Source organism: Cebus imitator, unplaced genomic scaffold (genome assembly GCF_001604975.1).
Source record: "Cebus imitator isolate Cc_AM_T3 unplaced genomic scaffold, Cebus_imitator-1.0 Scaffold476, whole genome shotgun sequence".
NCBI classification, from domain to species: domain Eukaryota; kingdom Metazoa; phylum Chordata; class Mammalia; order Primates; family Cebidae; genus Cebus; species Cebus imitator.
This window is the reverse complement of record NW_016107791.1, coordinates 1,175,574-1,191,870: the sequence shown is the minus strand read 5'-3', so window position 1 is coordinate 1,191,870 and position 16,297 is coordinate 1,175,574. Positions and strand designations below refer to the sequence as shown.

The following is a 16,297-nucleotide window of genomic DNA, read 5'->3' as shown; positions in this document are numbered from 1 at the left end:
CCTCCCATCATGAAGGTCAGGTGACCTCAAAGGAACCCCCTCCTGGAAGGGCTCTCAATGACCCGACCAGTCCACCAGTTACTAGTGGGGCTCCCTGATGTCCTCAGGTGCCCCTACTGTCCTTGGACGTTCCTGATGCAGAGGGGATCCAGGGAGATGGCAGGACAGAGATAAGCTCCAATCAGAGTGCAGGCTGCCTGTGGTCCCTTCCTGGCCAAGCCTTGAAGCCCTCTCTGAAGGGCAGTGTCAACCGGCCACACCTGCGCATCTTGGGAGGGCCTCTGCCTTCCTTCTCACGTTTCCCCAGGGGCAGGCAGGCAAAGTTCACCCTTCCCCTTCTTGGCTAGACTTTTCTGCCAGTGAATTCGGTTCTGAATACCCTAGTCGAGTGGGATTTCCAGCTACTTGGAGAGAAGTCTGGGACCGTGCTGGCAGACTGTCAGGACCTGCTCCTGTGATTTGATTTCCACTGCAGAGAGCACATTTCTTTTTCTTTCTACACTTGCCAGTTTCCCGAAGGCCCCTGGCCATCCTTGAGCCCAGCGCAGACGGCAGCCAGCAGGACCAGAGCTTGATGGACAAACTTGGGATAAACTCTGCTGGTTCTCTTGCCCAGCAGAGAATTGCCAAGGTGGCATCTCCTTCCTGCCTAGTCTGGGTAGAAAACTCTAAGCTAAACCCAGAGCAGGGCTAGTACCACAGAAACATCTCTTATCGCATCTAGGGCAGGGATAGCCAGACACGGAGGGTAGAGAACCTGCTCTTTGTGAAAGTTTATATTCTTAGAAACATGGGGCCCCTGGCCTCTAAGAGTAAAGTCTTTAACTCCCAGTGGGCTTTCTTCACCCTCTTGGCACTTGCCAATCCCACCCTAAGGACTGTGAAGCCAAACCCAGCACCCACGCAGCACACTAAGAATATCTCCGCCCTCCTCTTTCCAGACCTCAGGGAGTCTTTCCAGACCTGGAGACCCTAAACTCTTCCAGCCCAGCTTTGTGGGTGGCTGTGCCCTCAGGAGAGGGGACACTCTCCTTTCCCTTGTACTGATCAGAGGCCAATATCCTCATAAAGTCACAGTGGCATGGTAAGGCCAGAGTGTCCTCCCTGGGAGCCTGCCCTGGGAGGTATCACAGCAGGTATCACCTCCCTTCCACATTCCTCTCTTGGTAATTCTCCAAGGCTGTACCAACCTCCAGAGCTCACAAAGGCTCAGATGACTGATGTGTCTCTTTCCTCTACTATTTTTACAATGAATTCCTTACATAAATGTGAAACTGACTTAGAATGACAGCTAGTAGTTCCTATCATTGTATCATGTTGAAAAAGATTCCAAGATCACATCTCTGCTCAGTGGGAAAAAGGGGCTGTGATTGATTAGCAATGTCTGATACTGGTGAGGGACTGAAGTGGGGTGGCATACTCTGCGCTGTGCTTTGCAATCTCTGGGACTGCACTGCAGGCACTTTCACATGTACCTTTCACACTTTCACATGCATCACCTCATTTGATTAGAACAACACTATGGCCCAGGAACGAGGATTATTATCTGTAGAAGGGGACACCAGGAACATGCAAGTTAAGTGTCTTTTCCTAAGTCCCCCAAGTGGATCAGGGCCAGAGCCAGGATTAGACCCCAGATGTCCTGAGTCTCAGACCAGCACAGGGAAGACACTTAAATCTGGGAACACTTGAGATTGACACACCAAAGCATTCAAATGTCTTTAGAAAAAGAGTGCTTAGTAAATCTTCCCCAGGTTTCACATTTGCTGTTCTTTATGCATATGAGTGGGATGCTGGCAGGAACAGAGCCTGTAGACAGGGGATGGGCTGCCCACGCAGAAGCCGACCGCCCCTCTGGTTGCTTGTAACTTTAAAAGAGGGCAGGGCTGGCTCTGACTTGCTCCAATTCCATCAAATCAGCAGGGAACCTCAGGAAGAAAAAAGGTACCATTTCAGAAACATCTGCAGGGAGCCACTCTGGATAGCTATTCAGTTACCATGGAAACCCACTGTTGGAAACAGCTTCAATTTCAGGAAAATAGCTACAAACAATAATAAGCATAAATGAAAAATGGTACACTGTTACTTCAAAATTGTACTTGTTATTGGATTTTGTTGGGTTTTCAGGGCTGAGCTTGCCGGTTAATATCCATCAACACAGTGGAAGGCAGACATCTCTGCCTGACTGCAGGCCTAATGATAGAGCCCAGACCCTCCCTCCCACCGCCCTAATCAAATTTCTGGATGTGACCTCTGGCGAGGCATTTATCAGGGAAGCTAACGTCTAAAATTGAGGGAGGAAGGAAGAAGCCTCTTGCAGAAAAGCAAACATTTGCTAAGCTGACTGGAAGGCGATGCGGAGCCACTTGGGAGGGAACATGAACAAGGGTGTATGGTGGCTGCATGGGCTTTCTTCATCTGAGGCTGAACATTCACACAAACCTATGTTAGAAATCTTTATAGAAATCAGGCAGTGGGAATAATAGCTGAGCTAGGAATTTCTATTCTATTTCCTTTTCAAGGATTCTCAGGTTGGAAAGGACCTTATGAAGATGACCTGTTCTGGCTCCTCGGCATGTGATTTGCATTCTCTTGGCGACACTCTCAGAGATGATTACTGAGTATGTGCCTAGACTATGCTAAGAGTTATAATGTTTTCCCTGACACGGCTGAAATCTAACTCCCTGTAGCTTCTACTCATGGACAAATCAGCCCCCTTTTGGCAATGCCAACCCTCCAGCCATCTGGAGCGATTCTCCTGATCCCTCTGTGCTCTCTACATGGCAGATGTCACGGATACCCTAATGGCTGTTCTCAACGCACTCTCACAGGGGAACATTCAAGGTGGAACCCAGACCCTAACAGGGAAAGACTATTGCTAACTATGGGATCCTAGATTGTCCTTCAAAAATCACCTGTGCAGATGCAGGCTTGCATGCTTCCAGATCACTACCTTTATCAGGCTACCTGTTCTCTGGAAGCAGCAAAGGAAAGCAGGGGAAAAATGATAATCTATAGGGTCTCTATCACAGAGCTGGTGCTCAATAAATGTTTCCTGGACCAGACGATACCCACTGGACAGATAATTAAAACCAAGGTTCCGAGAAGGTGGCTGACCTGCCCATGATCACCAGGTAGAGGTAAGGCCAGAACAAGAGCATCAGCATCCTGCTCCCCAGCCTCTGAGCTTGCCACAGGGAGGCCACTGTGCCTAGGGCACCCAAGTCCTGAGCCCATGAATGAGGACTAGGGGTTACTAGATCCTTTTAGTACCCCAGGGATCATTCTCAATATGTGCTTGAGTCCGGCCTGACATGGCAGCCCACCCCAGAAACCCCCCTGAATCCCAGCAAAGAGATGTGCAGCTCCTCGGAAGTGGAGGAGGCAGGGAGGGTCTGGGACTCCCAGAAAGAAGAGCACTTTGGTAATTGCCTAGAGTCTGCATTAATCTCCAGGGTAAGGGTCTCATGGGTAACAATGAGAGCATTCTGGGGCTAGATCGCTTTGTAGAAACTTACAGCAAAAGGAAGTCACAAAGAGTATCAACCAAACCTTCTAGATTTTGTAATCAACACAGACCCTGATTGAAGCAGGAAATGGCCTGTGTCTACAAGAGAAGGCTAAGGTATCCCAAGCACGGTCTCTTCTAACAGAGCAGGAGGGAAGTCTCCCAGACTCCAGGGAGCAGCAGTAACAAGGCACAGGCAGGCAGTGGAGTATGAGGACAAGGAGAGACAAAGCGGGATAAGGGCCCTGAGGCAGTGGGAGGAGGTGGCGGTAATGGGGGGGTCTGACTCACCAGGCTGTGCATGATGCACACGCCATCTGGGTTCACCGTGAGCGCCTCCTTGTACAGCTGCTTGGCCTCCTCCAAGCTGCCCTTCACCTCAGCCAGCCGGCCCCGCATGTAGAGTACTGAGTGAGAAGTGGGGAAGAGGCCCGCCGCCTCCTGGATGCAGAAACCTGCTTCCTTGAGGTGCTGCTGCTCCATGAACAGCTCAGCTGCAAAACCAGAAGGGCAGTGGGAGGTGTGAGTGGTGGGGAGTTAGAGGCATCCTGACCCCCTCCCCGCATCCTCAGAGCTGGGGAACTGGTCTTAGGTGACGGACACTATCCCACTGAGTCACAACATGGGACACACTGACCATAGGATGCAGTGGGAACACTAAGTAATGGTTTCTGAGTGCTTCCTCTGTGTCAGGGACCTTGCTAAGTGCCAGTCAATGGCATCAAGATCATTCCAGTTAATGCTCACAAAAACCCTGTAAAACAAGTACTCTTTTTTTTTTTTTTTTTTTTTGAGACAGGATCTCCTTGGTCGCCCAGGCTGGAGTGCAGTGGTACAACCGTGGCTCACAGCAGCAATTTAAGAAAAATAATTATTTATTTATTTAGAGACAGAGTCTCCCTGTGTTACCCAGTGCAGTGGCATGATCTCAGCTCACTGTAACCTCTGTCCCCCGGGCTCAAGTGATTTTCCTGTCTCAGCCTCCCGTGTAGCTGGAATTACAGGCATGCACCACCACGCCTGGCTAATTTTTGTATTTTTAGTAGAGGGACTCAGGCTGGTCTCGAACTCCTGGCCTCAAGTGATCTGCCCACCTCAGCTTCCCAAAGTGCTGAGATTACAAGTGTGAGCCACTGTGCCCGGCCTCACTGCAGCCTTGACCTCCTACCTCAGTCTGTCTCCTGAGTAGCTGGGACTACAAATGTATGTGAACATGCCTGGCTAATTTTTGTATTTTTTGTAGAGATGGGTTTTCGTCACGTTGCCCGGGCTAGTCTTGAACTCTTAGGCTCAAGGGATCCACCCGCCTCGGCCTCCCAAAGTGCTGAGATTATAGGCATGATCTACCACACCCTGCACATGTACTTTTATTACCCCACTTTAGAGGGGCAAAAACTGGGCACAGAGAGGTCAAGGCTTTGGACTATGGCCACAGTGGGTAAGTGGTAAAGCCAGGGTTTGCACTGGGCTGTCTGACTTCAGAACCTGGCATGGGGATATGGCATCCCCTGAGCTAAGAGCTGGCTGAGGTGACTCTGGCCTCTTTTTCAGTGTTCCTTCACTTCCTTTGTTCATTGCATGACCAGGGAGATGGGGATGGAAGCAGACCAGGTAGCTCCCCTTGGGCCCCTTGGTCTCCTAGGCAGGGGCTGACTGAAGGTGGGAGTGTGCTCAAAGCCCAGGGAGAACCAAGTGACCCTGCCAAGGATGGGGGGAGGGTGAGGGAGAAGAGGTAGGAAGAAGAGGTTCAGGGGCAAAGGAGGGCACAAACCAGGCAGTGTTGCTAACAGCTACAGAAACCACCCCTGCACTGATGGAGAGCTGATGGGCCAAGCCCCGGGTATGGGAAACATTTTCTAATTAATCCTTGACAGCAAGTCTTGGAAGGAGGAAGGTGCTATCATGATCCATACTTTAAAAATGCAGGCTTAGGAGGTGAGGACCCTGCCCCATTCCCTCAGTGAGAAAGGACAAAGCCAGGGCTGGACTCCCCAGCAGTTCCATGGTTTCCCTCAAAAGTGGACACACACCCTTTTGGGCCAGCAGGCAGGAGGGGATCTGTCCCAGAACCAGAGGAGTGGGAAATGGGGCAGTTTCTCCAATCAGGGCCAGCCCACACAAATGCAGATTTCAGTCCCACGCGGCATAGGCACACCCCACGGCAGGCACTTGAGGAGACGCGGTTGTTTGGCCTCAGGAGGCACTCAGCCTTCATCTTCAAAGCAGCCCCAGGCTTGGCTGCCCCCTCCTGGGGCTGGGCCTATGCTGAAGGCACAGAAGGATTGAGACACAGATGGGGAGCGCAGAAGGGCCGGCAGAGTCTGATTTGTTGTTTTGCCAAGAACTCTGCCTAGCAAAAGCTGACAGCTGAGGTTACCCTAGTTCAGATCATGTCTGGGGTGGGAGAGAGAACAGATATCCCCAAGGGAAGCTCCCAGAAAGAGGTAGAGAAACCAGGCCCAGACGTCCCCTCTTTCTGTCTCAATAAGCAGCAGGAGAGGGCTAACTAAGACCTTGACTGCAAAACAGGCACTGGGGTACTTGGCACGAGCATTGCCTAAGGTTCAGTGTACAACCTGAGTAGTGTGCCACGTCCTCAAATACATCATTTTCTGAGGAAGACGACTCTTTCTCTAGTGGAGATGAGAACTTGGGAGGGTCAGAGAATTCAACACAGAGAAGCCAGGCTTCCTGGATATGGGAGAGAAATGCAGGCTCTAGTCCCCGAGGACAGCCTGAAATGGAGATTCCCAAGGCAGAGAGCACAGGAAATGGGGGCTTTGAACCCAGGGGCAGATGGCTAGTGGAGGGAGGGGTTAGAGATTTGGTTATCTTAGCCTCAGCTCTCTCTCTCTGCTTTGCCGTTGAGCTGCTGCTGGGGTGTCTGAACAGGCTGCCTTCAGAACTGAGTGCCTAACGTGCACCTATTGAGTACTATGCGCCTGATCCCCCCACGAGGAAAAAGAGTGGGGGCAGGTGTGGGAGCAGCTGAGCCACTAAACCATCTGAGGGACCACAGCAGTGGAATGACAAGTGCCACATGGGAGTATTATGGGCACTCAGGAGGGGCCAAGTTGGTGCTGCTGGTGTGGTCAGGGAAATTGTCCTGAGGGAGGTGGCATTGGAGCTAGAGCCTAAAGGCTGCAGAGGCCTTTGAACTAGCTAAGAGGACAAGGAAGGTGGGCTGGGCTCCACTGTGGCAGAATCCCCCAAGGTGACAGGCGAGGAGAAGCAGAAGGAAGTGTGTGGGTGTAAGTTTTGTGGGGTAGCTGCTTCCTCCATTGCCAGAAGCTCAACTTAGCTGAGGGCCCAGGGGTCAGGCTCCCCACTTCCCTGGCCTGCTTGGCCCTGGATAGCTCATTAAGTTGTTTACAACTTGCTGCCCTGTCTCCAGAGGCTGCCCCCGGTCTCTCCCTTGTGGACCCCTCATAGTACATTCATATCAACAGATATTAATTAGAGGGCACCCCACCCAATCCCAATCCCTCTTATCTCAGGGCCCTGGGTCTTCCAGAGGCCTGGACCTTGCTGGGCTGGTCACATACCAGAGAATGTGACCTGAAGAACCGTTAGGGCTGCTCCACTGACAGGCTCCATACCCAGTTAGACAGGAAACCAGAAGACAGAGCCCGGGCAGGGAGGCCTCCTGAGGACTTCTGGCGGCCTGGCAGACAGTGCCCGGCAGGGCCGGCCTCCAGGGTGGGTCTCCAACCTGTAGATAGGCCCACAGGTCTGGGTGACAGTGCAGCGCCCCTTGCTAGTCTCAGTGTCCCTAAGCACATTGCTGGCCACTTTGCCAGCCATGGACAGTTGGCTACAGGAGGCCTGGGGCACTGCATCTACCCATGGCCCTGATCCCCCCCCAGCCTGGCCCTGGCTGCCAGGACCCGGTGGTGCCCACACCCAACCCAGCCTCCTCTGGCCAGGGATTGACATTTTCCTTGAATTTGTATTGTTGAGGTCATCACCCCAGCACACAGGGCCTTGCTGCATCCTCAGCGTCCAGGGGCCCCTCAGTTCCTTCGCGCTCTCGTCCCCTTTCTGATTCTCCCTCTGCTCTCATCTTCCTCCTGCTTACTCCCTGACCTCTTCTCTTGCTTGTCTGTCTCCAGTTTTCCTCCTCTCCCCTCCGTCTCTCTCCACCCCCTCCCCTCTGTGCTTTCTCCCAGCAGGCTACAAATGGAAAACATCTGTTCCCTGGAGCTTTGCAAGAGGCCCTTTTATTATTTTTTTTTGAGGCATCCTGGTCTAACCCTGCACCCAGAGTTGGTTGAGTCTTTCTGCCAAAGCTGAGGCTCTCCCACCCCTGGCTGGGGGATGGGCCTACTTTCCATGAGCTATTTCCACATCTCCTTTGCAGGGAGGGCCTTGCCCGCAGGCTGGCTCTGTGCTGAAGAGCAGGGTACAGAGAGCCTAGGCCCACCCCTAAGGCCTCTTAGCCTTCCCTAGGTGAGTGTTCTTCCTACCTAGACCCTCCCCCAGACCTGAGAGGCGAGCCACAGGGCAGGAGAGAAATAGGTTAGCCCCCCAAAGGAATTCACTGTGGCTAGCCTTGACCCTCAGTGGGGGCTGTTTTGGTGACCCAAAGGAAATAAGCATCAGCCGCTCAGAGCACATGAATGCCCAGAAAAAGAAGGTAGATGGGGAGAGGGCAAGGGTAGAGGGAGAGTGAAGAGCAAGGGGGCTAGAATGGAGAACACCCATACCAACACAGGGAATTCAAAGGTCTGCAGGCAGTTCTCAGGTTGATCTGAGACCCTCCATCCCTGGGACCCAGAGGGCACAGGGCAGTCAGGGGCTGCATGGGCCTGTTCTAAGAGTGGCCTTGCTGACTCAGGAAGCTGGGAGCGGGGAAGAAAAAGCTGGAGCTAGGGAAGAGGAGGACGTAGGAAGAAGACACTGAATGGAGACAGGAACAGGTGGGAAGGATGGGGATTTGGGAAGAGGGTAAGGATGATAAGCAGTAGAGGAGCACGCAGGACCAAGGGCGAGTACCAGCTTTTCCCTGGACTATGGCTTCATCATAAACACCTGCTTCAGCCACAGCGCTGGCTGTCCCACCCCAGCCCCCCAAGTCTGCCCAGGAGACACCTGGGGTGGCCTCCAACTGCAGGCCAGGGCACCAGCACCAGACCACAGGAGTCTGGCATCAGGGAGCTGAGACTCAGGCCAGCTTCCCCTAAACCTAGACAAAGCCCAGAACTGTCCATGAGCCCCAGGACCTCCAGGGCAGGGGAACTCTCTCTACATGCGTCTCCCCCTCTGGCCCACTGTCAGCTTCCAGAGCCATGACCTGCAGTAGGGGATGAGGCGGTAGTTGTTGCTTTTAGGGAAAGCACTTCTCTCAATACTCAGATCCTGGAGCATCTATGGGACTCTGTGCCTCCCACTCTCGTACAGACCCGCTGCCCAAGAGGCATTGCCCTGCAGCCCATCTCTCAAGTGGGAACTGTCCATCAGCTTCTCACATTGGATTGGAACTGGAAAGAAGCTTGAAGAAGGGAGGGGAGGAGGGCAAGAATTGAGAAAGAAAGGCTACAGCAGTCCCTTTGAATTCAACCAAAGAGTGAATTCATGATGGAACTTACTGCCAAACAGATTGGGATACAATTTATCTTGACCCAAACCAGGGGGATTAGTTCCTTCCAAAATGATCAAGGCATCTTTTTCTCTTGCTGCAAATTTGCTGCAGCTGGTGGAGTCATTAGGCAGGGTGGGTGGGGGTGGGGATGTTGATCGTATTCTTAGCTTGGGTCAGGTTGGGGAGGCGGGTTAGGGAGATCATTGCCCTGGTGATCTGGTCCTGGCAGCCCTCCATTCAACAGGTGCTCGGTAGATGCTTGCTAGTGGTGATGGCAGCCAGGGGAGGGGAGAGGGCTCAGGGGGTGAAAATTACCCTGGAATCCTCTCATGCTCAGAATGAAAGAGCTGGGACACCTTCTCATGTTCTTTTACTGGCCGTGGTGGCTGTGCACCAGTCACCAGTCTATTCTCCCTTTCTTCTAGCATGACAGATCCCCTCCCGTGACCTCTTTTTTTTGAGATAGGGTCTCACTCCCATTGCCCAGCCAGGAGTACAGTGGCACAGTCTCAGTTCACTGTAGCCCTGACTTTCCAGGTTCTAGTGATCCTGCCACCTCAACCTCCAGAGTAGCTGGGACTACAGGCATGCACCACCATGGCCAGCTAAATTTTTTTGTATTTTTAGTAGAGATGGGGTTTCGCTATGTTGCCTGGGCTGGTTTTGAACTCCTGGGCTCAAGCCATCTGCCTGCCTCAGCCTCCTGAAGTGCTCGGATTACAGGCATGAGCCACTGAGCCTGGCCTGATCCCTTGACTTTTAATGGGACACACGGAATAATGACATCTGCCAGAGCCCTCTGCAATTAGGGGCAGTCAAATAACTAAGTTCTGGCTGATGGATCATGAGGGGAAGTGATGTGTGCCAATTCCAGGACATGTCCTTATAGGGAAGGGGGTTCCTTCCTTAATCGTTTGCCTTGGAATGTGAATGTGGCAGAGAGCCATCCTAGACCACACAGACGACAGTGATACCCTAGGGAGAAGAGTCGCTGGCCCAGTCAAGGCTGTCATTTCTAAACTGTTACGTGAGAAAGAAATAAGCATCCACCTTGTGCAAGACACTGCTATTTTGGATCTGTTACATGCACCCAAACTGATCTCCTAATACTACACTGCCTGACCCTGACGTGGCGCCACATTCGAAGCATTCAGATGCTGTTCTCGGAGTTCTCATCTGTGGAGTGAATATCTAAGATAATGACCAGAGAAGAAAGGCTCACGTGCAAATAATTGAAGGGGTTGTGTTTCTACTGACATTCCCAAGTCTAATTACTGGCTTCATGAGGGCCTTTAACCTTACTTGGAGTTACCAGAATGTGCTAGCATCCCTAGTGTAAAGCAATATATGATCTGAGAACTGTGAGCAAGCTCGTGACGATGTTAGGAAACAAACAGGACAAATCAGGCTGGACGCAGTGCCTCACGCCTGTAATCCCAGCATTTTGGGAAGCTGAGGCGGGCAGATCACCTGAGGTCAGGAGTTCGAAACCAGTATGGCCAACACAGTGAAACCCGTTCTCTACTGAAAATACAAAAATATTAGCCGGGCATGGTGGCATGCACCTGCAGTCCCAGCTACTCAGGAGGCTGAGGTGGGAGAATCACTTAAACCTGGAGATAGAGGTTGCAGTGAGCTGAGATTGTGCCTCTGTACTCCAGCCCAGGCCACAGAGTAAGACTCTGCCTCAAAACAAAAACAAACCACCCCCCGGACCCAAAAACAAGGCAAATCATTCAAACGAAAGGCCTGGGAGCTCTGGCACAGGCAACCCACAACTGCAGAATCTGATCACTGTGTTATGCTGCATTCCTTAAAGTTGGTGAAGCCCCCATCATGGATGCAGCTTCCCATCTTGGGTGGGAACCTGTGGGGGCTGGGGCTCCACGTCGCTCCTTGGAATTTGGAAGTCATTACGGCTCCACATCTTAGAAGAAGATGGGAATCTTTGCCTGAGGGGAGGCCTTGTTTATTATTCATCTGGATTTTTTCAATATCCCTCTTCCTGCTTAAGACACAACAAGCTGACTGTGGAGCAAGCACAGCCTCCGCCCACCCCTAGCATCTGAGGGGACCCTGAGATGCTAACTGGGGCAGTTTCTGCATTGTTAAAATGCTCCCATGTCTAGCCTTTCTGTGAATCCTGCCCAATGTTTTCTCTAGATTCAGAAACTACAGTGGGGAGAGCAGGGGTGTACTGAGTACTAATGTGTCCGCATGTGAGAAGCATGCAGTGGGAAACCTTAGATTCTTAGCTAACAAGCACATTCTGACTCTGACTTACTAAATCCCCACATCCCAGTAAAAGATCATCTACTTTGGGTTTCTTCTCCAACTTCCCCTGGGGACGACAGCGCACCCCCCATGATGGGGAAGGAGCAGAGGGGAGGGTAATCAGAAAATGCAAGAGGTACTCCTGAGCCCAGAACTTCACTTGGGCAGCTCTAGGCCAAGGGGCTGTGTTGGCCTGGGGTACTTTAGGGTTCCATTTAGCCTATCAACCTTCTCTGTCTCCTGCTGCCATTTTATTTCATTCAGGCACTTGCCATCTTTGGTCTTGGTTCTCTCTCTTTCTATTATGATCCACCTTTCACACCACTGTCAGGGTAAATTTTCAAAACTATTGGCAGAGAGTCACTCCTGGGCGTTCATAAGCCGGTGTTAGGACACTCACTGTCCACGGCCACGCTGCCTCTTCCTTCACCATGGCTGCCATGGACGAGACAGAAGCCTGACACCTTTTGCTGAGTGCCTGTGATGGCCACCCTCCGTGTGTCACACATTGGCTTATTTCAGATCTGGGCTAGCCAGTTGTGGGCTGCCTTCAGAACCCAGGTCTGTGGGACTCTGTGGCCAGTTTTCTTGCAGCCTGCCTCCCTAACACGCTGGCCTTCTGACTCCTGGTGGCAATGGTGTCACCTAGTCACAAAGAGGGACAGTCACCTGAATGGCAACCTCAAAGTTACCAGTCTTGCCTCTACCTTCAATGAATTCTACCCCTAAATCTCTCTTTCTTAGGGGCCTCTCTACACCTCCCCTCTCTGACTACTCTGAGCTCTCCAGTGTTTGAAGCCCATTCTTGAGACTGAGACTGGCCTCTCAGGACCTCCAATCCTCTCATGTTTGGGTTTGCTGGGGGGCAGGGAGGCAGACACCATTCCCACGGGGCAGAGGAGACCCATAGCCAGAGGCCAGGACTCTGTAACTGTGTGGGCCTAGCAAGGAGTCCCCACCTCACCACACTCCCTTCTCCAGGACAGCGTTCTGAGAGTGTGCGTGGCTTGCAGACAGGCCACGAGTGTCACTGGGACCAGGGCACTCACCAGCCTGCAGCCAGATCTGTTCCAGCGTGGTCCACAGCTGCATGGGGCCCTGCTTCAGGACCGAAGAGGGCACGGTCAGCTCTGACATGGCCTCCTCCAGCCGGGAGGCTGCGATGGATGAAGCCCGCCGGGAGCCTGTAGAGAGCAAGAGGGGATGGGTAGAGCAGTGGTTAGAGGTCCACACGTCGCAGGCCCCAGGAGCAATCATTGCCCAGCACGATGGGGAGACAAGGCACCCTGAGTCAGGGTAGGGTGGCATGGCTGGGCAGCCAGAAAGCAGCTCACAGACCCACTAGGGAGGGGCCACTATGTCCTTTCACCCACAGCTGGGGAGGGGAGCTCTTTGGAGGCCAATCAGGCAGAGATTCCATTAGGAATCTATTCCTAGGAAAACAATAATGTCAGCAAAGACACTCTTTAAGTGAACACAACAGAAATGACCTCACTGTCTAATAATAGGGATTGATTAAAAATAAGTGGGGGTATAATCATCCAACTGCAGTCATTAAAATAACAACGTACAAATACAGATGTCAATGTAGAAGGATGTTCACACTATATAATTCAGTGAAAACAAGCAAGTTACAGAAGAATAGGACCACATTTTTATAAAAAAGAAATATGAGCATGGAAAAAAGTCTGAAAGGCCATTTATGCAGGTCTAAGTGGTAAAATTATGAATTATTTTTCTTTTCTTCCCTTGGTTACTTTCACTCTGTTTTCACAAGTGCATGTTATCATTTGTTTGTATCAAGGTCCCCATTCAAGGCTGTGCTGTGAAGGACCCTTGCAGCTCAAGTCAGAACACTGCCCTCTGGAAAACCTCTCCCAGTGGCAGTTCTGGGTGATATGGGCCCCGGTTCAGGATATATAAACTGTTGACATTTATAATTCCCATGCAGGTGAAATGTGAGTACTTTCTTTCTCTCTCTCTCACAGAGGCAATAAAGGCTCCAATAAACTCAGGAGACCTCAGGGCAAACCACAGATGACTTCAGTTTATGAGACAAGCGTACGTGAAGTCCTAATAACTGTTCATGCTTCTTCCCTCTTTAATTGCAAGGGAGCTACCATTCCCTCCCTCCCTTCACCATTCCCTTCTGGGAGACAGAAGCTCTACATACAGCCATACACCCCTGAGATGTGCCTCTAAAGTTGGGTGCTAGGTTTGGCTTCTGAAATCAACTCTGTCACTTGACAACAAAGGTGCAACTTGGCTCATGTCCACCGAAGTGAAAAAACTGAGCAATTTCACTAAATACAACTCCACTCACACTTTCTTTCCCATGATTAATTCTTGTGTTTTTGATAAAGGTGTTCTGCTTTAAGCAGGTCCAAAGTTAAAAAATATTAAGTGCAGTTCCTGAACTCATTTGAATTTCACAAATCATGGGTTTCAAGATGAGTTTTTCCAGGAAAGAGTCCGCTTTCAGCTTAGAATTGTAAAGAGCTTAGTGCCCATTCCTTTCTATTTGACTTGATCTACCGAGGACATTAGGTGAACTGTGGCCTCTGGCTTGCGCCTAAGGGGAAACAGTTCCTGTGCTCTGCAACCCCCTTTCCAGTCAGGCTCCGCTTTCTTCACCCCCATGCAGGAGGCAGGGTTCCTCCCCTGCCCACTGCCCACTGTGGGGCCAGCAGCCAGCCCCTACCCACAGCTAAGATCAGCCCTAGAAGATGCCTGAGGGTAGCTCCTTAGCACCAAGGCCCCTGGGCAGCAGCTGGCAAAGAGCAGTGGGGGGTTTGGCCTGGCTGGGTGTCACTCTCCAAGTTGGTGCTCTCAAGCTGGGAGCGTGAGCTGTGGGTCCATGCACACAGCTGCCCAAGGAGCCAGTTCTTACCAGAGTCTGCATCATGGGCATCAGGCAAAGTCAGGTGCATGCCACTCTGCTTCTTCATGGTGAGGCCCTCACCAAGGCTGCCATCCTTTTCCAGGCCTCTGGAAGGCAAAGGAGGGACAGGGCCTGGTGAGCTAGAGAGCTAGCGTCACTGGGACTAGCAGGGAGAATGGGACAGCCTCACTTCAGACAGGCTCTGGGGCTGTGGGTTCAGGCCCAAAGACAGAGCTGAAGTCACCAATACCACTAGAGAGGCAGGACAGATCAGCATGGGTCGTGTGCCACACAGGCTGAGGCCTGCAAACTCTTCCACACTCCCTACTCTCTTCTCTGAAGTGGGTAAGGCCAAAGCTTCCCAGGCCAGGGGGAGCAACATCTAGCAGAGTGCCAGGCAAAGAATGGGGACTGTGGACTAGCTTCCAAGGAAAGCCTGGTCTTGACAGGGCACCAGAAGTGCTGTGACCCCCAACCTGCTACGGAAAAGGGCCCAGATGCCACCCCCTGCCTCAGGCTTACCTTCGTTAAACCTCTGGGGGGCCCCAGAGGAGCCAGCAGAGGCCCCTAGGGTGGCAGATCAAATAGTCATGGAGATCCCATCTTGTCCTCCCAAACCCTGTCCTCAATTTCCCAGGTCCCTGCTGCTGTACTGCTAGGAGCAGGGGTTTCTCTTTTCACAGAGTGTGAGCTGGGGGGAGCCAGGAAATAGCCTCCAGCTCAGAAAGCAGCACAGCCTGCCGCGGCCATCCAGGGCACAAGCAGCCCCAACCAGCCCATTCCCACTGCTGAGAAAGCCCACAACCTTTGACCCTGTCAATTGGGGAAACTTTGAGAACGGAAGCAGAAGGTGCAGAAGATGAGAAGGCAGGCCAAGCCTGGGCAAGAAGGCTTCTTTCCTTCAGAGAAGCACCAAGATGGCAATCCCACACAGAAAGCCAGGGTGTCCTTCCCTTCTAACTTGGGCTCACACTGGCTTCAACTGGAGCCTAGGAATTTTAGTGGGCATTGGAGGAAACTATCCACAAAACCACAGTGGTTCAGTATTGGTTCTTCCTCTCCCACCCCTTCCCATTCCCAGGAAGCACAAAGTGTGGTACAAAAGAGCACGAGACAGGCCAGGCATGGTGGCTCGTGCTCGTAATCCCAGCACTTTTGGAGGCTGAGGCAGGAGGATCACCTGAGTTCAACAACAGCTTGGACAACACAGTATGACCCCATCTCTACAAAAAATGTTTAAATTAACCAGACATTGTGGTGAGTCCCTGTGGTCCCTGCTATTTGGGAGGCTGAAGCAGGAGGATCACTTAAGGCCAGGGGATGGAGGCTGCGGTGAGATGTGATTGTGCCACTGCACTCCAGCCTGGGCAACAGAGCGAGACCCTGTCTCTAAAATAACAAAAGAAAACAAAGCAGCCAGAAACACTAGGTTGAACTCATGGACCACACTTCTCAGCTTTGTGACCCCAGGCAATGCTACTTGACTTTCTGTCTTGGGTTTCTCATCTTGAAAATGATCATGAGAATGTCCATCCCACAAGGTGGTCGTGGGGAGTAAATGAGGTAACAGGGGCAGGTCCTGATGCAGGGCTGGCAGGAAGCAGGGCTGGGTGCAGCTTCCCATCCAACTCTCTCTCCTATCCTGTGAAGGGGCCTTTCCTAAGGCTCCAGAGAGAGCCCATCTCCAGGACTACACCTGGTTCTAGGCCAATGTACTGCATGATCCCTACCTTGAAGACCCTTACTGCCCAGATGGGGAGAACAGACAGTCCAAGTGGAGCAATTAGCAAAGACCCATATGGTGAGGGTTGAATGAAGCATTTTAGAGGCTGGGTGGCTGGTGGCTCCATGAAGGAGGGGCATCTAGACAGGGCCAGAAGGGCAATTACAACATGAGACCAGCAGTGTGGGGTTGGCCCAGACAGAGCAGAGGAAGGGGGTGTGCCAGGGAGTTCAGTGGAAGGTGAGGCTGATAGTCAAGGTCTGCTAAGGCCAGACCTGCAGGCTGTGGTCTTAATCCTTGGATATCCCAAACTAGATTTTATACCCAGGG

The 16,297-nt window shown here is 52.0% G+C and overlaps 1 protein-coding gene across 8 annotated transcripts in view; it reads right to left on the bottom strand.

Moving 5' to 3' along the window:
- Positions 1-16,297, bottom strand: part of TTC7A (tetratricopeptide repeat domain 7A) — a 154,838-nt gene that overhangs the window by 11,024 nt on the left and 127,517 nt on the right. For all 8 annotated transcript variants that reach the window (XM_017512742.2, XM_017512739.2, XM_037732869.1 and 5 more), the window contains 3 exons: positions 14,254-14,351; positions 12,413-12,547; positions 3,800-4,002 (listed from right to left, as the gene is read on the bottom strand). In XM_017512742.2, the coding sequence (XP_017368231.1) occupies positions 3,800-4,002; positions 12,413-12,547; positions 14,254-14,351 (436 nt within the window). The remainder of the gene's footprint in view (positions 1-3,799; positions 4,003-12,412; positions 12,548-14,253; positions 14,352-16,297) is intronic.